Source organism: Carettochelys insculpta, chromosome 23, assembly GCF_033958435.1.
Source record: "Carettochelys insculpta isolate YL-2023 chromosome 23, ASM3395843v1, whole genome shotgun sequence".
Classification (NCBI taxonomy): Eukaryota; Metazoa; Chordata; order Testudines; family Carettochelyidae; genus Carettochelys; species Carettochelys insculpta.
The window spans coordinates 18,640,738-18,664,609 of record NC_134159.1 but is presented as its reverse complement, the minus strand read 5'-3'; the positions used below and the strand labels follow the sequence as shown (position 1 = coordinate 18,664,609).

Genomic DNA, 23,872 nt, shown 5'->3' with positions numbered 1-23,872 from the left:
GAATGGCAGTATTTAAGAACTGTGGATCAAGAAAGCAAATGAAGATTAAACATACAGGGAAAGTGGTTTATAGCTGCATTACAAAATGTATGCCTCCTTTCTTTGTTTTGGTCAGCATGTAAAACCCTGTACCTGGAGGAACTGTTGTCCACATAGTGGCCCAGTAATAATTAATTATATACAATGGGCCCAAACATCATGTCTTTTCCTCTGAAAGGGGCAAATTCTGCCACACTTCTACTGAGTTGCTCCATTGATCTGTTTGTAAAGTACTACTCAGCATGAATGAAAGAGGCACAATCTGGTCCAGCATGAGGAGTTTTACCTAAAGATCACAGGATCAGGTCTTACACAACATCCTTCAACCTAAAGCACTTCAAAAATTATACACAATACAGGACAACTAAAATAATGCCATCTCTGGCGGGGCCCACATCAGCCCACTAGGCAGAGTGGCTTTTGTCCGACTAAACTAGTTTAAACTGCTACTTCTTAGAACATGCCAAAGGATTGTTAATGGTCACGCACACTGAATGGGAAAGATCTTCCAGGCTTCATGCAAGAGGGCCTCATGCAGAGTAGAGCACAGAACTTGGTCTGTCTACCCAGTAAGAGGACAAACTGAGCTGAACCTGTTAGGATTTGAACCTGTCACCCTAAAAGTCTGGGAAGCTTTTAGCGCATTAGTCAACAATGATGCTAATCCAGGGCTGGCCTAAAGTACAAGCAAATGCCCTTTCAGGACTGCAGTCCAAGCAGAGTCTGCAACGTATTTAACCACCCAGCCAGCTGCAGTACCAAGGTGAATGAGGCATGTGTACGGAGGGCAGAAGAGGTCTCTGCCAGACTCCCCTGTGGCAGGAAGAAGAGAATTTGCCAGCTCTAACCCTCAAAGGTAGGATGAAGAAGCTGCTCTTGGATTTTCTACCTCCAGGGAAATGATTCACTTACACACAGTACTCACACTGTCATCCTTCTTTGGGTCTTATATGCAACTTATCTCACTTGCTACACGTGCTCTAGAGGCAGGAGAGGCACACTAGATGCACTGCAAAGATGGGTTCAACAATGAGGCTGGCGGGTAGACCACACACAGTCACAGCCCTGCTGAGGAAAGTCCATAGCATTATTCCCACTTTATGGGAGAATAAACCACGACAGAGAGGCATCATTAGACTAGTCCAAGGTCACATGGGAGTCAGTGGCAGAGCCTAGATTTTGTGAATGCCAACCCAACAGATGAACTGAGACTGGTATAACTTTGCACCATGCCCCCCCACATTGTGCCTTTCCCTGGTAAACAAGAATCTCTGAGATGCTCTGACCCACATGGCCATCCATGCACTCCTTAGGAATCCCCAGAGAAACACCACGTGAGTTCATGGTGCATTGACAGAAACGCAAGTTCTACAAAGACATTATTAGCATCAAGCTGCGTGGGTTTGAATTTCTCCGAGTTTCCCACACTTTTCCCCTATTGATAACATTTCTCGTTTGGACAAAAGACGTGTGCCTTGCAACTACTTGCAACATTAGTGACGGTGCCTGAGCCTGAATGAATTCAAGGGAAAAAAATCCAACTCCCAAAAGACCATCTGGCTAGCAGTTATAATACAGCAATAAAGGTCAGGGCTGCCCCTCAGAAGTTGGGAAAAAGATGCTCTTTGACACTGAATAGTCTCTTTAACCAGCCTGGTACAACGACTATCTGTCAGGCCCTAGCTTCAAGGTCCCTGACTATCATGCCAGTACTATGGGAAGATGACATAGGAGACAGTCTTTTGGATACAGGGCAGTGAAATGGTGCAAGGAAAAGGGCAGCATTTTATTCCAGCTGGCAAAAGCCAGCGGTGCTGACGAACCTTCATTTGGATGTGTCTTATCAAATGTTTAATCCTTTGGCTGGTTCAAAACGTTCATGAGGTGACCTGTCTCCTGGCTTTCCCAGAACACAGGGAATAAAAGGCTCCGAGGACAACATCTGTCCCTAACAAAGAACTAATCCCATTCAGGCCTATACAATAAAACCATGAAGCTGGCTGTGTCCCTGACTTCCCTTCCTGATAAATGCCTAGTAAATTCAGGCATTACTTCAGAGCTTGCAACATAGGTAAGAGTCCCTCACTTTCTTTAGTATCAGAGGGGTAGCCGTGTTAGTCTGGATCTGTAGAGCAACGAAGGGTCCTGTGGCACCTGAAGAAGTGAGTTAACCGGCATCTGAAGAAGTGAGTTAACTCACGAAAGCTCATGCTCTAAACTTTTCTGTTAGTCTATAAGGTGCCACAGGACCCTTCCTCACTTTCTTTAAGCATTGCCGAGTTCCCACAACTAGAAACAGTTCCGTTTCTCTGCTCTTCAGTCTCGCCTCCATGTTCCATGTACACTGTCGAGAAACAAGAGCCTCAGTTCTTTTGACAGTATGGACTAAACTCCACATTGGTGTAAATCAGCATAGCTTTCATGATATCAGCTCCATGTACAGCCCTTCCATAGCTCCACCCATAAGCCTCTTTATCAATGGACCTATCCCAGTTTACATTAGCTGAGGATCTGACCCTACGCTATTTTCACTGCTGTCTTTAAGAGTGAATCCAGAGATTAAGTTTATTCAGTTGGATAAAAATCAGAATTGACCTGAATAGTTGCCCTCAATGTGAGCCTAAAGGGAGTTCTCAGGTTCAAAAACATTTACTTACATTTTAATAACAAATATTTTTAGGTGCCTCTGCGATCATTGACTTCAACCAAGCACATCTGATTATACGCCTCATCCATTTGTCTCCATGCCTGTTACAAAGATGGCCAAGCACTAGTACTTCAAACCAGGAAACAGAGGTGAAGTGACTTGCCAAAGGTCCCACAGTAAGTCAGTGGCAGACTCTCTGGGATATTAGTATGGAACCTAACCCTCAAGACCATATGGCCTACACAAATTATAATTCTACAGTGGAAAAGGATGTGATTAATAAACTGGCTGAACGCTGCATGCCCTGGAAATTTTAAGAAAAAGCCTGATCTTCTACATACACAACTATATGGTCACCTATGGGCTAAGAAGCTTCATGTTCTGTCTGCAGGTGTGTCCATGTTGCTCGAATGAAGGCAGTGGAATTGCCTGAATGTCACTGGTGCTGAGAGGCTGTAGTGACAAGAGGAATACCAACAAGGAAGAAAGAAAATAAGGGCATAAGCCATTCCCATGAATGGTATCCATCCTAAAGAACTCTAACCAGTCCCGGACACCCTTACCTAGCCATCTAGCAGTCAATCTCCTTCAAATCACCATAGGACCTGCTTTGCTAATTGGCCTGTCATTCTGCATGATAGCACAATATTCTGTTCTGCCATTTAGTCATTCCTAGGGAAACCCCAATTACTTTACAAACAAGAACCCTAAGCAGGTAAACTTTGGAGCTGGGTGTTCAATGCCCTCTCCAGAAACAGCAGAGAGCTGGACACAGAACTGTTTATTTTAACCCTTAAGGCACTGCCTCTCTATTTTTCCCGCCTTCCCTGAAATGTGTGCCGCCAGCCTCAATATGAATGTGACTGGCACATGCTGTGACTCTGGAATGCAACTGATCCCAAACTACCAGCTGGAGGGTCGGTGCTTTCCCAGATCCTCATGCAGCCCTGCAGCGTCACACTGCACACTCCACCAGTTGGTTTGGGCAGAAGGTTATTCTCTCTGGGGCATTTATAATCAATGTACCATGCACTAATAGATGCCTCCTCTATTGTTTGACCCTGTGCCCGGATTGGCTGGACGAGTGTGGGAAACATCAACAACCCTGAGACTCACATACTGGCTTAGCCATGCTGGGGTATAAATAGAGGCTGCCACACAGACTTGTACTTAGCACAGGAACTCCCGACCCACAGATCTGTGCCCAGAACTGATAAGGATAAGAATGGCTCCCAGTAACAGCTTTATGGCCCACATGGAGGAGAAACTGCTGCCAAAAGAGAAGGATAAAGTAAGTAGAACAATGAATGGGACTGGGAAGCGTCTGTTTGGCAAGATTATATTCAGTGGGTCTCCTAATATAAATAAAACGTCAGACCCAGATGGCTGTTACCTCACTAATTTATACAGGAACATTGGAGAGAGATAACAAGCACATAAAAGTAAGGATAAATAGCTAGTAAGAGTAAAAAAAAAAAATGTAAAGAATGAGAACAAATGTCCTAAAGATGGCAGATGGCTATAGAGAGGAAAAAGAAGTAGATGGACAGAGACACTTGGTACCACAGGCTTTCTCCTGAGTAAGAATCTGTCCTAACGTATGCAGGTGGGAATCAACTAAGTTTATGTAAATAAATTAGATCCAACTGTATTCCTAACAACCCAGCCCTCCTCTTGTACAGCTGAGAAAGCCAGTGGTGGAGAAGATGCGACGGGACCGGATAAACAGCAGCATCGAGCAGCTGAAACTCCTGCTGGAGAAGGAGTTCCAGAGATACCAGCCCAACTCCAAGCTGGAGAAAGCCGACATCCTAGAAGTGGCTGTTGGCTACCTGAAACAGCAGAGCCAGATGCAGGCACCAAGTGAGTATGCAGCATGCTTTAATACTTGCTCACAGGTGCTGCGTCCCTCAGAGCCTGCGCCTACAAATCATTGTTCACACGAGTAGACTTACTCCGGTGGTAGTCAAGCAGACCATTTGAAGAAGGACTAGCCACATAAGGAAGGATATGTGGGATGTCATGCTGATTTACGCTGCTTGGGGTTTGGACAGACCATTAAAATGTTGATTTTCTTTCATTTCCCTTCCAGTGTTCAGTCAGAAGAGCCCAGAACAGGATTTTAACACTGGATATCTGCAGTGCCTGAAGGAAGCTCTGCATTTCCTCTCTTACTGTGAGCCTAAGAAGGAAGCTCAGGCCCAGCTGATCAAGCATTTCTACAAAGCTCAGATGATTCCAGACAACCTGAGCTCACCTCCCAGGTACAGCCCACCCTCATTGTCATGTCTGGCACCCAGGAAGAACCCTGCCCAGAAGACCATGCCTGCAGCTGTTGCTGCCATCTGGAGACCATGGTAGATTGGACATATGGGGGGAGGGGATGTACTGAAAAACCAAAGGGATCTTTGATTTCACGGTCTCTCTTTAAAGTAGGAAACATTGATTTCCAGGTGGGGTTTTAACAGTTTGTCATGAGAAATGGTCTCAGTAATAGTTTCCCTTCATAGTGAAGGATGGTGCCTGTGTCTTGCAGCAAATATGCTGCCCTTTTGAGTGCCTCCCAGATGAATAAAGGGCCTTGCCTTTTGGCACTTTACAGAGTAAATCTCTGATTGACTGCCATCAGAGCTGAACTTGATAAGGCCCTCTTGCCAATGTCCTTTCAAGTCAATGCAAATCTTCATAGATTTCTACAGGCATTGAATGAGGAGCTGCCTTGGTCCTACATTGATAATTGACCTTCATATAGAAGGGACATTTGAAGATGTAACTTGTATCATAAGAAGAGTCTAGACTTTACCTTTTGAGTGAAAGATTTGATTCAGAAATACCAATACTTCTGAAGTTCCTATACTATTTTAGTATAATCTTTTGTGCAAAGTTATTATGGTAACGATTTACTGTAGGAGAAATTCTCTTAACATGCAGCATGGATTAATCTCACTTGAGGGATAACTGATGCCTTTTGTAAAGGAAGGTCCTGCTGTGTATCTTCATAGGGATGAGAGGCAGGAAATGTATACTGTACTCATTCACTGAATGTGCTGATAAGCTTAACATGCTTTTATAAAGTTGCCACATATTCGTCAAATGTGATGTTGAAACTGACATTTGTTCCAACATTGTAAATGTCAATAAAATGGTTTTTTTTTCTATTCATGAATCTTTTGTTTGAAGTCCTTAAAACGCAGAATTTTATTGGACAATTTATGGGGAACATCAGCACTTAGAGTGTGTAGGATAGGAGATGATTTATAATTGGTCCTACAAGATGGTGCCAAAAACATTGTTCATAATCAATCCAGATTGCTTTGGGGTGCTCTTTAAGCACTGTTTATCATTTTTATGAATCCTGCTGCTCCCAGCTTACAACAGACCTCCACACACACACTTTTTAGTAAGAATAAGGTTATGTGGGGATGTTGGTGTTTGTAAATGCCATAACCCCTAACTCCAGTGTTTACACTCATGCAGCAGATACATAAATTTCAGCTGGAAGAGAAGAATAATTTGGCCTAAAAAGAAAAACAAAAAAGCTACCAAAAACTACTGTCTTGAAGGCCTAATCTATTTGAAAGGGGAACTATAATGCTATAGACAGATATGTAAGATTCCTTAAACACATCATGCATACACTTCAAAAGTAAAATAAACACCACAACAAATTTTGCTACCCTCCATCACCAACCCTATTAATTTATCTGCCAAGCCCTGAGTTCAGAGTCCTATGCTTCCTTCCCATCCAGAGGTTGGTAGCATGGAAAACACCTTTGAACACTAAATAATTCAGTTCTTTGCTTTGTTTTAGAGCGCTGAACCTGCTCTTCTTGAAGTCCATGGCAAAACTCCCATTTCCTTTAACAGGGAAAAATTCAGAGGTCACTGGGGCTATGTCTACATGGCACCTTAACCTCGAAATAAGCTATGCAAGTTGCACTACACAAATTAAATAGCTTATTTCAAGTAGATTTTGAATAGGCTATTTTGGCATATGGCGCTGTCTAAATGGCACCACATGCTGAAATAAAGCCCTATTTTGAGGCATCCCTGTACTCCTCCTGCGATGAGGTTGAAGGGGGGTGCCAGAACAGCACACCCATTATTTCGAAAACTATTTAGCACCAACCAGTGCATTTCTTAGATACGGGCAGCTATTTTGGGATACTGCTCTGTCCTGAGATAGCATATGCCCTGTAGACATAACCTGGGTGTTTTGATGTTAGTAACTTCTGTTCAAAGAAACATGAATGCAGCTCCTCACAGGTAACAAAAATCGTCTCCTTTAGAACATAAGCTGCAAGTCCATACAATCTGTTAAGGATTCTCTTTTCAAATTATTTTCTCTTCCTTTTTTTTAAAAAAAAAAAAAAAAGTATTTTACTCTGATCCTCAAGGAATCCATGTAAGGCTCAAAAATTCAGCCTTGTTATTCCAGGAAGACTCCCACCACTGTGCTTGATCAAGAGATTTTGGTACTACTCCCTGCTCTACCACTGATGTGCTCAATGACATTGAACATCATTTCACCTCTCTTCCTCAAACTTCCCTGGGATGCTAATGCTGTCCCACCCATTCTAGAGCTGTGTCTACACGTGCACTAAAATTCAAAAGAAGTGGTTCTTTTTCGAAAGTGTGAATGCTCCTCCCGCTCGTGTAAACCCATCTTTCGAAAGAAAACCTAAAAAACGGGGCACAAACTTTGAAATCTGAACCCCGACCCCGTATCAGGAAGATCGCTCCCTTTGAAATACTAAATTGAAAGAGTACACGTGTAGATGCTACACAGTCCGCTCTTTCGAAATATGGGTCCGAAAGACAATTGCTATGGGAATGCTAGATGTTATTAACTATACACATTTAACTTGGGCTTTTTTATCTCAAGGAAGTGCTGTCACCCTCCAGCAAGATTTAAAATATTTAATCCAGACCCTATGAGCTCAGGTACAAAAATACAGCAGTAACAACATGTCCCCTTTGATTGCTTCCATCACACCAGCACAGAAAACCAATCCAGCATGCCTTCCTAAATGAAAGTTTACGAAAGCCTGAAAACCCCACCCCATCAATTAGGTGACCCAAACTGAAACAAATACAGTAAACCCTGGCTTTACACATCTTCAGGGTACGTGAAATTCACTTTTACATGAGTTTCACACAACATGAAGCTACTGAGCTGTCAGCCTGCATAGCTTCCTGCAGGTGCGGTAAGCTAGGCAGGCTAAGAGCCCCTTCCCCTTGCCTTTCCAGAGCATCACTAGGCACTGCTCTGGGAAGGTAGAGGGAAGGCTTTTAGCTCACCTAGCTGCCTGCCCCTGTGGGCATCCAGGTGGGCTAAACTCCACTTCCCAGAACGGCACTGCTATCAAGCTGAGAGCAGCCCCACTCTGGGAAGGTAGGGAAAAGGGTTTTGGCCCCCCTAGCTGCCTTGGGTCTGAGGGTTAAGCTTGGGGTGGGTTAGAGCTGCAGGGAAGAGGGGGAAGGAAGGATGGAGGTTAGCCAGGGCTTGTGGGGGTTGGAACAGGGTCCGTGGAGGTTGGAGCAGGGTGCACAGGGGCTGTAGACAGGGTGCTGGAGCTCGAGCCCTGTGTGCTGCGCCAGGAGCTGGAAGCCCCATGCACAGGTTGGGGTTGGAAGCCCCCCATGTGGGTTGGGGCTGAACTGGGGCTGCAGGGGGGCTGATCTTCAGGCGGAAAAGGGGGTTTTAACACAAAGCTCGGGCTCCAGCCCCCTGCCCACCACCCCCGTGGACCCTGCTCCAACGTCCACAGACCGGCTCCAACCCCCGCAAGCCCCGGCTCAACGCCACCCTCCTGTCCCCCCTGCAGCCCTAACCCACCCCAAGCTTAAACCCTCAGCCCCAAGCCACTGCCCAAGCCCCCCCGCAACTTACCCAAAATTTGGGATATGCGAGGGTTGCTTGTGTATCCCGAGGGACTAATGTACAAGGTGCTAGTCTTCTTGTGAACCACACATGTGGGTGCAGTAGCCACACTACCCAGCTGGTGCCCACGCCAACTCACCTCCTGAAAACTGGCAGAAGATTGACATTGACAGGTGCTTTGATTTCAAAAAGCAGCCGTGTCAATTTTACTCCCTGGGAGCTGGAAAAGAAGCACAAAGGCAGCATTATACTGTGTACTGGTCTACAGAGGTTCCTACACCTTCTCATCATTGTAGCAACTTGGCTACGATCTGTCACCTATTTTCCTCTCATCCTGTCTCCTGAAGTGCTGGACAGGGTGGAATTGTGTCTCAGCTGAGGTGTCTTGTTGGGTGGTGGTGGGAAGGGGCTGTGGACTGAGAATCCCCACTCTGCTCCATGTCTTTGTTAGAGATGACAGTTCAGAGAAGGGAAAGATGGGAAGGTTTGTGATGGTCCTTTGCTCATTCAGGAGTGTGAGAACAAACCCTGGGAATGCTTCATCTCCTGCAAAGATTAACTTCGTCCTTGTGTTAGAAAATTCTGGTAGCATGGTCACAGGCACTAGCTTGAGCTTTGAGAGAGCTGTGGTATATTCTGATTTGCCACAGACTTCCTGAGTGAGTCACACAGTATCTATGTGCCAGTCCCCATCTGTATAATCAGACAATAGCTCTTACCTAACTCATCTGGGTGGGCAGAAGGTAGCACACATTATAGATCATGAGGCGCTCAGAGGATATAGGTGTATGTGTGCACGCATGCACAGTGCAGACTGATACCTCAGAGGAACTTTTATGCCATCCTCCACTGAGGCTTCAGGGACAGAGATTAGGGGAAATGAAGGAAGACAGACTGAGAAGATTTGAGGATGGGAGGGAGAAGAGTGTGAGAGCTTACTAAGCCCCCAAGCATGGACTTCATTGGGTACTACAAAGCCAGCCTTGAACATCTTCCACACTCTCATACAAAAATGTTTTATGGAATTTGTCCTGGGTCCACCATTTCATGGGAAGGATGGCCCTGCAGCGCCCTACTTCAGCTTTTTCCTCATCCAGGTTTCAATGTATCAGAAGTCCAAACAGAGTTCCTCCTCTCCACTTGGGCTATTCTCTAACCCACTCCCAGGTGAGGCTTTCCAGCCTAGGATCTTTTACCTGCAGGAGCCCTTCTGCCACTCTCTTGCAGCCTGCAACTTTGTGCTCCACTCCCCAAAAATCAATCTCACCAATGGTGACAAACTCTTCCCAGGTGCCCCAGTTGCCCACAGGCATATCTTCTCCAGCCTCCGCATCTGTGGCTATGGATGTTTGCTTTTGCAGGACCCCAGTAGGTGCTGCTGCTGCTGCCACTCCTACTCCTCCAAGACTACCAGCTGCCTTTGCAGATAAAACAGTGCCTCCTGCTGCCTCTAAATGCCTCAGAGCTTCTGGACTGGCTTCTGCCATCTGTCCACTTCTAAAAGCTGGAACACAAACTATAGCAATTACTGCTGACCCCACAGGCACTCATTTTAACCACCAGATAAGGCTTCACTGCTCTCTGGCTTCCTCTCCTCCATCCTCACCCATCATTAAAGGGCAAATCATGCTGAGTGCACCAGGGTTAGAAATCTTCACCACTGACTGTCCCTCATGGCCTATGGTGTCTGGAAGATAAATCTGTCTTGGTTTCCCCTTTTCCAGGTATCACAAAAACACCCTCCAGCCTGGTTTCACTGTGGCAGTGACTTGGCCACCCTTTCAAGGATATACCCACCAAACCAACAAAGACAAAACCCCCCAGCACCTACATCCCAGGCCCAAGATGGACCCAGTCCTCCTGTTCTGAGGATGTCATCTGTTTTCCTATCCTTTTCCTGAGCACTAGCAGCAATTCTCAGGAGATGCTTCCTGCACTCTTCCTTCTTCCCTCCAGAGAGGGCCCACTGGCGTCTCTCAGTCCTCTTATCTTTCTTTTTCTAGGCACTAAGCCCATCTCCTCTCAAAGAGCCAGCCACCCTGTGACACAGCTGAACAGCATTTTCTATAATAACTATAGTAAACCCTGACCCTTACCTACAATAAGCTTTCCCTAACATGTGAGAAGTGCCTCTTCCCCAGAGAAATCCCATACACGAGCAAGCTCAGGAAGGGATGCTGATGTTTTACCTTTTCAGTACTATTTCTAAAAATCACTGTTAGCTCCTGTACTGTGTACATTTATGAGGGTAGATGATAAGGAGTCAAGATACATTTAGAATGGATAATTCCCACCACTGGACGAATATTCTATTTCTCCTGTGAGTCCATTAAATAGATGCACTTGAAAAGCTTAATTTGTATTGAAATCATCTCTGTTTAAAAGTTCACTGAGCACACCTGATCTTCCCCGATGACCTCACAGCTAAGCACTAGCCAGAGTCAATCCTGCCTATTGTCAAGAACAAATGATGATTGGTTAGTCACCACCCAGCTTTGGCAGGGAATCTATGGTAAGTTTCTTTGCTACATTTATGGAAAGAATTAAAATAAAAAAGTAACCATCCAATAGAAGAATATTTTTCCTTTTCTCCATGTGGTTACATGGACCCTTCATGTTATTCTTGTACTATCCACACAGGAGTTTGCTGCAATAATTCTATATATATAAGCTTTTTTACCTGCTGCTTTTAAGATTAATTCAAGGCTGATTGTTCAATTTGAATTATTTGGTAAGTATATACGAATAAATAGTCACAGAAATTACAATCTCTAAACAGTAGTAGACCCAGATAGATCACTGAGCTGGAACGTGGAAGTTCTGTTCTTGGCTCATCCAATGGCCCACTGTGAGAGACTGGGGAATTCATGCTCTGCCTCAGTTTCCCCCATCTATAAATGTATTAATTATTTGGCTCGCAGCACCATCCTGGAGCCCCAGTTATGAGCAATAAAAATAATTATACATACCCCCTGTAAATTTACAGATAAAGTACTATATAAAAGCTAAAATATTATTTAGTTAGTTGATTGCAAGCTATTCACAATGGCTAATCATCGTTTGTGGTATCTCATTGTTCATATGGCATATTTTCTGCTCCCGTATTGGCTGAATTAAACTTTTTAAAGATAAGAATGGTGATTAATGACTACTATATTTCAATGCAAATATGAAAAGTTTGCAAACACAATGGAAGTCACATGTACGAAAAGTAGGGTGACCCTCCTCCCCCAAATTATCAGCCAATCAGATTCAAGCTGTTTATTCATATATGTGGTTTTTTTCCTTTTATTAATAAACCAACTCAAATGAACTGAGATTATAAATGTTGTCTGGGGACATCTTGATTCTGACCCAGCTAGAAGTAATGTAATGATATTATCCCATGTCACATTCCATTCAGATTATATTCAATACAGGAATAGAATCATCTACATTTCCCCTAGTGATCATACATCTATTTAGAGTAAACTGCTATTATGTGTATACCTATGAACTGTGCCACAGAACCTTGCTTAAAAAAATCACACCACGTAACATCATGTATTGAATTTTAAAGAATGAAGTCAGACAGAGAAACAAGAAAGAAAAACTCGGAGAACAACAAGAATGTAGGGGCTGCTGGGTCTGACCTTGCTTGTGCTGGTGTAAATTGGAAACAAGTGAGAAAATTTACCCCTGTGGAAAACTGATGAGGGATCAGAATTAAGCTCATCAGGCTAGTATCTCCTTCCACTCATAGTGGTATAAATCAGGAAGAGAGATGCCTGGATTTTCATTGCCAGGGTTATATTTGCTCTGTGGATAAAAAGGGAAAAAAAGTCCTCTGGGATGTGCATTTTTTCACTTTATGACACTTCCTGGCTTCATGTCACCAGTCTCATGAAAGTTATTAATACTATATATGTGCATGTGTTTTAAAGAAACAAACAGTTATGATATTTTTCTGACAATCCCTCCTCAAGCCACCTATTTAGTGTCAAAGAGCATAACATTCCCAAGGTTTAAAAGGACCTGGATAATATTGATCCATCAACATGCTCCTTGGGAAAATAGCTCTCCAGATGGTCTATTGGGACAGGAATTGCTGGTAATCACAATGCAGAGTCAAAGAGCGTCACTAAATGGGAGCTGTTGTGAGGCACGCTTCTTTTGTGAGCCCCTTGAATGTCAGAAATAGGGAAGAAAGTGTGGGAAATTCTGAGAAACACAGGCCCACGCTCTGAGGTTAATAGGGTCTTTGTCAGAAGAGTATCCCTGGGCTGTAGGATAAGCATAATAAACACCACACTCACCAAGGATGGGAAACCACCGAGAAAGAGGACAGTCACCCAGAATGAAAGGGGAATTTAAAAAAAAAAAATGCAACCCTGTATGATTTTGATCATTATGGTTGATAAAAATCTGTGAGCTTGATACACTAAGGCTTGGTCTTACAGTGGATGGGTGCCAGCATAAGGTGTTATGACCAGAATGTACAAGGAAAAAAAAATCAGGCCTTGTGACTTTAGTAACATCACTGATTCCTGGTACTAGTTTTTAATCAGTACAAAAGAAAGAGTGTCACTAGACAGACCAGCCCCTCTATTCTCCTGGGTGATTCTGAGCAGAGTTCTGAAGCTATGCTACACTGACTGTTAATGTGACTCAAAGGCCAACAAGAAAACCAACGCTTAGCATCATTCTCTCTCTGTCTGAAGATCCAGTTCATACTTCACAACAATGAAACATTACAGGAAATACTACACTGAAGAGAGTGCACTAAATGCTCCCACTAACAACTATGTAGGTGAAACAAGACAGTCACTATACTACGGAATAGTAACAGAGAGGAAGCCGTGCTAGTCTATACACTATCAAAACAAAAAGCAGTCAAGTAGCACTTTAAAGACTAGCAAAATAGTTTATTAGGTGAGCTTTCGTGGGACAGTGGGTCTGTCCCACGAAAGCTCACCTAATAAACTATTTTGCTAGTCTTTAAAGTGCTACTTGACTGCTTTTTGTTTTTATACTATGGAAGGAACTCTTACAGAAAAATTATTTAAAAAACAGACAAAAACACCACGTCGCCTGTGGGTGAACACTTTTCACAAAATGATCATGCGCTATTGACTTCTCAGCCTTCATCCTCAAAGGAAACTAGCACAACATGTTCAAAAGACGAGCCTGGGAAATTAAACTCAGCTTTGAAGACACTAAAATCCATGGACTGAATAGAGACACTGGTTTCATGGCTTATTACAGCAATCCATAATTTACACCCTAGGGAAGAATTTGATCTAGTGACAAGACTATATATTTAAAGGAATGTTAATGTACAAAGATGCTTCACACGTGCTCAAACTTAATACTGAATATTTGGGAATAGATCAGAATATGACTCTAGCTAAAAGTACAGTAGCATCCCATCCTAATCATCTTGGCTATGTCTACACTAGCCTCGTCCTTTCGGAAGGAGCAGAGTAATGAGTGAGTTAGGAAGATGCTAATGAGGCACTACCATAAATATGCAGTGCCTCATTAGCATAATGGCATCCATGCACAATTCGAAAGCACCGCTTTCGAACTGCATGCTGCCCACGTAGATGGGGGCCTTTTGAAAGGACCCCCCTGGACTTGGAAAGCCTCTCCTTCCTAAAACCAAGTAGGAAGAAGGGGCTTTCGAAATCCAGAGGGTCATTTCAAAAGGCCCCCATCTACACTGGTGGTGCATGATTCGAAAGCGGCACTTTTGAATCACACATGGCTGCCATTATGCTAATCAGGCACTGCATATTCATAGCAGCGCCTTATTAGCATCTTCCCAACTCACTCATTACTATGCCCCTTCTGAAAGGAAGGGGCTAGTGTAGACACAGCCCTTGAGGTTCTTATTGCCACCATAGTGAGAGGTGATAATAATGATTATATATTAATATTGTCAATGTTTGCTTTCATATGTAACATACATTGCATTTATTTTCACAAAAGGAATCTACTCATGTGGCAGCCTTACGTTGGGGAATTTATTTAACTGCGATTACAATGTGAGGAAATACTCATTCACAAATACTCACTTACCATAATGATCTGAAGAAGTGGGTCTGTCCCACAAAAGCTCATCACCTAATACATTATTTTGTTAGTTTTTAAAGTGCTACTGGACTGCTTTTTTGTTTTCAAAGTATATAGACTAGCATAGCTTTCTCTCTGTTACCACTTACCATAAAGTATTTAAAGCTGCATAATACAAATCAAAGCAAATGAGAAAGAATGGCTTTTTTTTTTATTTGCAAATAGGTATGGGGGGCAGGGCAAGTTAGAGGGGGCAATGGTGCTACAATTCTGATCTCTTCCAACTGGTGCCAGAGAGAGGGGAGCGGGAGTTTATAACCCCAGAGGTTCGTTGTTTTGTGCACGCAATGTGAAGCAGCCTGCCTGGTTCACCATTCACCTCAGACAGTGAGAGTTTGGAATTTTGAGAGTTCCCCACACATCACCCCATTCACAGTGTTAAACTGTCAACAACAGAAGTGTGCCTTTGCAGGTCCTGAACGGAAAGCTAATGCCTTCTACACCATCTGGCCAGCACTTGAAAAAAGGGATAATGCTTTCATCAATGAGGTCTGGTTCAGCCCTTTGCATTCCCGGGCATTGTGCTGCGGGGGGCGCGGGGAGGGAGTGTGGGGGGAAGAGATGGCATCATTTAAAACCACTCATTTAACATTTCCAGAACTGAAAACTGGATCAAAGTTTCCCTGGCCAAAGAAAACCTCCCGTCTCACGGTGCCCTCCTGCTACTGAAAAAACACATCCCCTCAGTCTCATCCAATGCTTGGCATGATCTACTGTCCAATGCAGCTGACACACTGCAGATGTGGTATACAAAGCTCTGCATTATATTTTCACTGTGAGCAACAACAATGATCCAAGTATGTGTGACACTGTATAATAAATACTAATGATTCAAAACAATACGCAGTCCTGTGGCACCTTAGAGACTAACACATTCAAAATATATTACTTCACCTAGAAGCAAACTTCTAAGGGGACAAGCACCGCCAAGTCACTTGGGTGTTTTCAAAAACAATAGTAAATAATGAATAAACTATTAACATATAACATGCCAGAGGGTATGGAACACACAAGCCGTGTCTACACGTGCACGCTACTTCGAAGTAGCGGCACTAACTTCGAAATAGCGCCCGTCACGGCTACACGCGCCGGGCGCTATTTCGAAGTTAACTTCGACGTTAGGCGGCGAGACGTCGAAGTCGCTAACCCCATGAGGGGATAGGAATAGAGCCCTACTTCGACGTTCAACGTCAAAGTAGGGACTGTGTAGTCGTTGCGCGTCCCGCAACTTCGAAATAGCGGGGTCCGCCATGGCGACCATCAGCTGAGGGGTTGAGAGACGCTCTTTCTCGAGCCCCTGTGGGGCTCTATGGTCACCGTGGGCAGCAGCCCTTAGCCCAGGGCTTCTGGCTGCTGCTGCGGCAGCTGGGGATCCATGCTGCAGGCACAGGGTCTGCAACCAGTTGTCAGCTCTGTGTACCTTGTGTTGTTTAGTGCAACTGTGTCTGGGAGGGGCCCTTTAAGGGAGCGGCTTGCTGTTGAGTCCGCCCTGTGACCTTGTCTGCAGCTGTGCCTGGCACCCTTATTTCGATGTGTGCTACTTTGGCGTGTAGATGTTCCCTCGCAGCGCCTATTTCGATGTGGTGCCGTGCAACGTCGAAGTTGAACATCGACGTTGTCAGCCCTGGAGGACGTGTAGATGTTATTCATCGAAATAGCCTATTTCGATGTAGGTTTCACGTGTAGACGTAGCCACAGTCATAGGAAGTCATAGAGTTAACTATTATAGTGACCGAGACATAAAAGAAGCTAGATAAAATTTTGTGATTATGACTGGCAAAATGAACTTTGCAGGATTTCAAATGTTAGCAGATTCACCCCTTCAAGAACAGTGGGTGTATTATTATTTACATGCAGCTTTATGTGCTACCATTATTACCCCTTTTTTACATGGGGAAACGGACACAGAAAGGCATAACTTTCCTGAAATTACACAAGGAGCTGAGACAAAAAAAGGTTTGTTTTTTCTCTGCATTTTCATTTTAAAAGGCTGACAGGGTGTTAGATGAGGCTTTCATTAAGATGTTCATTCCTATGGGAAAGTGAGGCCTGTAGAAAATCAGATCCTTAACATATCAGCAGCACAGCAGAAGAGTTGGGTTCTGTGGGAAGAAGCCTGGCTTAGGGAACAGAGGATTGGGCTGGGACTGAGGCGTCCTATATTCTGTTCCTGTTTTGGTTACTCACGTTGTGTGATCTTAGACTGTGTATATGGCAGAAGGGACCATCAGGGACCATCATGAACATCTAATTGTACCTCCCACACCTCAGAGGCCACAGAATTTCACCTGCCTTGTTATAGGCCCATCAGCTTTGAGGTAAGGAAGTCCTCAAATATTGTCTCAAATTATAGAGAATCCTCTATTTATTCTAGTTCCAAAAACTGACCTATGCCCCACACCACAGAAGGAGGAAAAGTCACTTTCCCCACCTCCACCTCAGTTTCCTCAGTTATAAAATTGGGAATAGTGATGCTGCAAGAGCTACTGCTGATGAGCACTACACACGCACTACTTTTTATTATTCCCACCTTCCAATTCCGGAATGTGCAGTGCCTGAGAAGACAACTGTGCATACAAGGAATCCCACTGAAATCAACTGTGCTTTAAGAAAACGTAGCAGTGTCATTACACATAACACAAAGCAGAATTGATACCTCTGTCGACACAGGAAGCCACTTGCTGGCAAGATTCTATCATCATGGCTCAGGTCAGCAGGTAACTGTGCCCCTGGTGTGGTAATGAGTCAAACTCTCTGACATTTAAGCTTTTATAACCGCCCCCCAAAGGTGTTTTTTAGTGTGATCATGACTGGTTCCTTTCCATTACCATCCCCCTTATTTCCTCTGCACTGGCTGTGTGACTCTGGGGGTGGTTTTTTTCCAGTACATTACTTCTGACTGTTATTTAACATCACACTATTCAACTGCTGTCTGGCCCCTGAATCTGTGTGTGGGGGGGGGGGGGGGAAGGCATGTGACAGGTCATCTTGTTCAGTTGCCTATGCCAAGGCAGGACTAACTACTATCTGGAACAAGTGACAGTGGTTTATCTAGCCTGCTCTTACAAAAATCTCCAGTGATGCAGATTCCACAACCTTCCTAGACAATTTCTGCCAGTGCTTAAGCACCTTGACAAAGTTTTTCCTAAAGTTCAACTTAAAACTCCTTTACAGTAATTTAAACCCATTGCTTCTTGCCCCTGCCTTGTTGGTTAAGAACAACAATTTACCACTCTCTTCTTTACAGCAATCTTTTATGCACCAGAATATAAGCAATGCTTTAACAATTAAACAGTGATGATTATTATTTACATTGATGATATAGATTAAGACAGAAGTATGAGCCTGGATCTACAATTTTTATTAATCACCAAAATACTCATAAGTGCAGGGCTTGGGGTAAGGACAAAAATAGTAACAACAAAAGCATTGCTCTAAATCTGTTTAACCACTGAGCCAGCATCTCTGGAACTGGATCCAGGATTTCTGGCATCAGGTCAGATGAAAAACACCACAGATATTACTTACTTATTTAGAAATATTCCCATGGCCAGATGATTGCCCACCCATGCGCTGTTCTCACATTTCCGTGTGACAGATGTGAGTGTGCCAAATACATCTTACACATATGGGCATAAAACAGTCAATGTGTTGAAAAATTCTGTGTCTGTATGTGAGAGAAACAGAGGGAGATTGGACTAGGAGTCAAGAAATATTGCAGTAATATAGCCATTTTTAAACAGGATAATAGAGCCCGGTGTGAGAGAGGGCATGACTTTCCATGTGCCTCAGTTTCCCCATTTGTTAAGGAAGATAGTCCCCCATTGCTATGCCTCAGCCCTCGCCTGCAGAGAGCTGGGATGCTTACTTCATGATTGTTGATCTAATGATCTATGATATCTAATAGGAGAGACCAGCGCAGAGCAAAACTTCTATTAATTATTATACAGACTTTCCATATATGAGGATTTGAGATTGCCCCCCCCCAAAAAAAAACCACACAGCAAACAAGAAAGCTCTATTTAAGACATTTAAAGAAGGACATAGGAAACCATTTTTTAAAGAAAATATGGAGAGAAAAGCATTTTGAACTATCCTTTAAAGATCCCCTCCCCACAAACATGAGTTTTCCCTTTTGATTTTGATCAGTTGCCTGAACATTGACAAGCACTGTATTCATCTAAGCATGGTTTAATGTCAATGAAAAGGTTTAGTCTTTCTAATGCTGGCCTTTTTTTCCCTTTACAGCTTCTCTTCTGGCCACAGGAAAGTAAGAGATATTTTCCCTTCCTGGGAGCTGTCTTCTGTGCTTAATTTCACTGCAGCCTGGGAAAAGGCAGCATATTGAGATGTTGACGGTCCCCACATCAGGCACAAGTTTGATTATAATGACAGTAAACGCTTTCCCACGTTCTTACACTGTCCCTCCAAGGCCAGTCCCTATTGTGTAACATGCTCCCCAGTCCACCTGCTCCTTTGGGAGCAGGGTATTATCCCCAGGCAATTCACAGTCAATTTACCATGCTGTAATAGATGCTTTCTCTATTGTCCTGGTAAATGCATGGATTGGCTAGCGAGTGTGGGAAACTCAAAGAAGCTTAGGACCCATACATTTGTATGCAGCTTGTGGGTATAAATGGAAGAGCCCTCCAGCTTCTTTCTGCACTGGCTGTACAACAAGATTTGTGAAACCTGTACTTGAAAGTTTGGGATAATGGCACCTAATGCTATCGCGCTGGAAATCCTAACACCCAAAGAGAAAAACAGAGTAGGTACATGCTGCAGACTGCAACATTCACGAAAGAGCAAGTGACTGACATGGGCTGCGTTGCTTACACAGAGAAGATGAGAAATGGACTTTAAAAGGGAAACATGATCACTAATTTTCTCTCCTCTCTTATGTTTTTACAGCTGAGGAAGCCAGTTGTGGAGAAAATGCGCCGGGACAGGATTAACAGCAGCATTGAGCAGCTGAAACACCTGCTGGAGAAGGAGTTCCAGAGACACCAACCCAACTCCAAGCTGGAAAAGGCTGACATCCTGGAGATGACAGTCAGCTACTTGAAATACAGGCAAAGTAAGTGTCTTCTCTTTGCTTCTGAATAACTCCCCTGGTCCTACATTTATCCCTGGTCCAAACACCAGCCTAGATGTCCCTATCTAAAATCCAACTCCATCTGTTCTCTCTCCCCAGCTTTTGCACCCTCTTCTACAAGCCTGCAGCAGGATTACAGTGAAGGGTATGCCTGGTGCCTCAAAGAAGCTTTGCAGTTCTTGTCTCTCCATTCTGCAAGTGCAGACACCCAGATAAAACTGCTGTGCCACTTCCAGAAGTCTGAAGTTACAGCCAAGGACTCAAATGCTAAAGCTGCATCCTCTGCAGCCCACGAAATGTCTGCAACACAAGCAGCACTGAAGCCTGCCAGCAGACTTTGGAGGCCTTGGTAGATTAGAAGGACTTCCATATTGTTTCTGGACAGGTGCTCGTATTCCAGAGGAGACGGTGACTTGCTATACAAGTCCTCTTACTCCTCTAATGAGTAGGGAAGAATGCTTTCCTTTTACAGAGCATATTTATGCTTGCTTTTCAGTTTTCCTTCTCTTAGAAGGATCTAAACGCTCCCACCACATGGAGAAGTAGCTATTCTAAAAGAATGTGCAAAGTAATCCTCATGGTAGGATGACAGAGTAGTTGTTCAAAAGCGAACATTTAATGGTTAAACCTTGTTGAGGTTTTTGAGTATGTTTGTTTAGAAATAAGTAACTTCTATGAAGTTTAGGCTAATTTTTTCAAATGTGTCCACTCAGCTGGAGTGCCTCCAATTTTAGCAGCCCCATCCAAGACTCTCAGAACATTGATTTTTGAAGTATGCCATATCCCACCCTACGTGACTTCAGCTGGAATTTTAGGAGTTTAACGCTTGCCTTATTTGTAGGACATTAGTTTTTACAATCTTAGTGGGCACCTTTGAAAATCTGGCTCTCATATTCGTGCAATGGGGGTTCTATAATGTTTATAGAGTGTACCTGGAAAAATGTTACACCATAACTCAAGCTATGTAGAGGAAATTCTTCAGTATGTATTACTCTCAAAAGCAGAGTATTGCTTGTTATGAGTAGGCTATGCAACACCTTTTATAGATGCAGTATCCTGTTTTGTATCCTTATAGGAAGAAAAGTAACACCTCATAATGTCAGCTTTATAAGAAATATTTAGAAAGATCTTTCACAAAAGGCAACCATATAAATTATATTTACATTCTTAGTACCATAATGTTATGGGAGATAATCTATTTGCTATAATCCTGAGAGGATGTTGTCATGTGTATGTTTCAGATGCACAGCTTGTGTGATCTGTGTTTGAAACCATTCTGAAATTTAAAAGTTGCAGAAACTTTGCACATTGTTATAAATAAAACCTGATTATCAAATATATATGCAGCGAGTTACTCTTCTCTGTAGAACTCCTTAACTGAAGCCCCTTTGAGAGAAGTTTCATAGCACAGAGCTGCTTAAAAAACTAACATAGGAGGCATGACAATAGATACACAAAGATCACAGTTCACTTGTGGGGCAACCAAGGTTTGCAAAGTTTGGTTTGAGGCACTGTAATCTGAATGATTTCTCGATTAACATACAGAGTGGCACTGGCAAGATCCACAGGGTAAGTCCACACTATGCAGCTTTTAGCAATAAAGCTATGTTGACATAGCCATGTCACTAAAAGTCAGCGTGTGGTAGTGCTGTTGGTCTGGACTACAAAATTACCTCCTCCCCCAACAAGTGGGATTCTACATGCACTTGCCACAGCAAAACCTTGTAGCTAATGGAGGGAAAGAGGGGTTAAGCGCACATGAATGCAAAAAGTTTTGTCAAGCAAGTGCCAGTGCAGACACAACCACGGTCAGCTTTCCTTAGCAATGGGGAAAGTGTGAATTGGGACCAATCATGTAAGGGTTTGTAGGATTAACATACAAATTCTATAATGCAGCAGCAAGCTTTGCCTCTAAACTCACTATCCAGTATCAGAGGATTCCTTTAATTCAGAAGGGAAATGTTTTCAGGGGCCATTTGGCATCTGCCTCTGGGTTTAATAAGGCAGACACCAAATCCACTGAACTCATGGTTGGTGCCCATGTGTTGCTGAGACTGTGCCAGGAGACAGTACAGAGAAAGCAAAGCCCTAAGTAAGGCTGGGGGTGGAGGGGTGGAAGAGTTCAAAAACAGGATTCCATAGCAGACTTTCCTCTTTGATCTTACATTCATTTAACAATGTTGCTCACATCAACATAAATTAGTTCAAAGACAGAGACACGCCTTTAGTAGTGCACTTTTAACTGATCCATTTGCAGCTTTTTGGTCACACAGTACACAGCAAACAAAATCACAAACATCTTGCAGACATCTAACAATAATATTAAGCACTTAACATATTATAATTCCAACTTTAGATGTAGAAGAACTAAAACAGAGATTAAAGTAAAAATATTCAGAAGAAGCCTCTAATCTTCAGATGCCCAACTTCAGACATGTAAGACCTGATTTTCCAAGGCGATAAAAAGACACCACTGACTTCAACTGGTGTTGTGAGTGCTCAGTGCCTTCAGAAATCAAGATCAAAATGTCTTTAGTCAGGTCATCCACAAAAAATGAAGTAACATCAGTAGACAGATTTACATGATTTACCCAACCACACCAGAAAAGTCAGTGTCACAGCTGAATTTAACTCAGGATTTCATGGAACTCATTCCCACAGTCAAATTGCTAGGTCTGAGTGCCTCTGTTTAATCTACGAATGAGAAAAATGAGGGACACCATTTTAGAAGCAGAGAATTCACTGCAAGTAAGGAAGAAACAAATTCCTAAGTGAAAATAAACTTTGCTAGGCACTTAATGTTTAATTCCCTTCCTTTCATATCTCATTAAATAGATATAGAGCAGTAACAGTCACTAGTAAGAGATACAGGGAAATGTGGAACGATTTTCCACATTAAAAATAAATATTTGTAGCTACTCGGTTTATCCTTGTGGGGGAAAAGCCAGTAGAATATATGGACTTTGAACCTGCAATACTGACATGAAAGGAAGCTGTATTAGGGCCACAGAGTGGGAAAGTTAGAGGCCACAAAATTCAAATCATACATTAAGCCAATAAAATGTGTGCCTTTGCTCAGAGAAAGAGGACTACTGGGCATTAACCTGACACCTTTTAACTCTCCCTCATTTCAGTTAAATCCAAATTTTCCTCCATTCTGTATGTGACTTTACCTCATATTTGTTAATGTTTCACCTGTGAATTGCAGGAGCTCATATGAAAGGAGCTAAAAAATAATCTTTGCAACAAGTTAATGTATCCCACTTAGAATCACAGAAATTAGAGTTCTGCCAGGTTTCATCTAATGGGTCTCCTACAGCACACTTGCTAGTATTTTGTCTTGCCCTGTATAAATATCTCAATTGTTGGATTTTCCACCAGTCCCGCTGCATCAACGTAAACTCTACGTTTTACCACTTCTCGTGTAGCCCTGCTACTAATTTATGACAGGTAGAGATATTTCTTTGACTCTGACTTTACATAGGCTCCTGGGTCTCAGTCCCACATTCACATTGCTAGATCAGGGTGGCTCTTTTATCTATGAATGAGAAAACCCATACTCCAACAATTCCCATCTTCTTTACTCTCATTGAACCATCACTCTAGAGCAACAGTTCCCAATCTTTTCCAGACTCAGACCCATTTTGACAATTCAGGAAGACTTGGTGACCCAAGGCAATTCAAAAACAGGAGGGGGTGGGGAGCAGTGCATTACCTAGCTAATTTTGCACCTCAGGCAAGAATATAAAATTGCACCCCCTCATGTTTATATATTCATAGTAATTATTTCATACAAAAAAGGAAAATACATGAATAATAATAAAATAATACCACATTTATTATAGTCAATTGTTATTTTATTATTATAGTGGATCTGAGTTGTGGTGGGGTAAAGACCTCATTCCCAAACTACACCCCTCCCAGCTCCAACCCCACACTCAGAGGCTGGGGGGGAGAGACAAACAAAAAAAAATGAAAACTGACAAATCAGCTACATAGAAAAGGGCAGGAAAAAGGGGGAAAGGAGCGGCGGGGGCGAAAATGACTTACTGCAAGAATCTATCAAGTGGCTTGCCTGGGATGACTACAAATA

The 23,872-nt window shown here is 43.1% G+C and overlaps 2 protein-coding genes across 2 annotated transcripts; both read left to right on the top strand.

Annotated features, from left to right (window-relative positions):
• Positions 1–3,911: 3,911 nt before the first annotated feature.
• Positions 3,912–5,047, top strand: LOC142000978 (transcription factor HES-5-like). Its single transcript, XM_074975737.1, has 3 exons — positions 3,912–3,977; positions 4,369–4,549; positions 4,779–5,047. Exons 1-3 carry the CDS (start codon positions 3,912–3,914, stop codon positions 5,045–5,047), a joined length of 516 nt encoding a protein of 171 aa, XP_074831838.1.
• A 14,351-nt stretch (positions 5,048–19,398) lies between these two features.
• HES5 (hes family bHLH transcription factor 5) lies at positions 19,399–20,132 on the top strand. Its single transcript, XM_074975714.1, has 3 exons — positions 19,399–19,452; positions 19,596–19,761; positions 19,879–20,132. The coding sequence occupies exons 1-3, from the start codon at positions 19,399–19,401 to the stop codon at positions 20,130–20,132; spliced, it is 474 nt and encodes a 157-aa protein (XP_074831815.1).
• Positions 20,133–23,872: the final 3,740 nt, after the last annotated feature.

Excerpts from the sequence above, each read along its gene's own strand:
- LOC142000978 (XM_074975737.1), top strand. The coding sequence starts at position 3,912 with ATGGCTCCCAGTAACAGCTTTATGGCCCACATGGAGGAGAAACTGCTG. Across the intron at positions 3,978-4,368 it reads TGCCAAAAGAGAAGGATAAA|CTGAGAAAGCCAGTGGTGGA; the intron begins GTAAGTAGAACA and ends CCTCTTGTACAG. Across the intron at positions 4,550-4,778 it reads GAGCCAGATGCAGGCACCAA|TGTTCAGTCAGAAGAGCCCA; the intron begins GTGAGTATGCAG and ends TTTCCCTTCCAG.
- HES5 (XM_074975714.1), top strand. The coding sequence starts at position 19,399 with ATGGCACCTAATGCTATCGCGCTGGAAATCCTAACACCCAAAGAGAAA. Across the intron at positions 19,453-19,595 it reads CACCCAAAGAGAAAAACAGA|CTGAGGAAGCCAGTTGTGGA; the intron begins GTAGGTACATGC and ends ATGTTTTTACAG. Across the intron at positions 19,762-19,878 it reads CTACTTGAAATACAGGCAAA|CTTTTGCACCCTCTTCTACA; the intron begins GTAAGTGTCTTC and ends CTCTCTCCCCAG.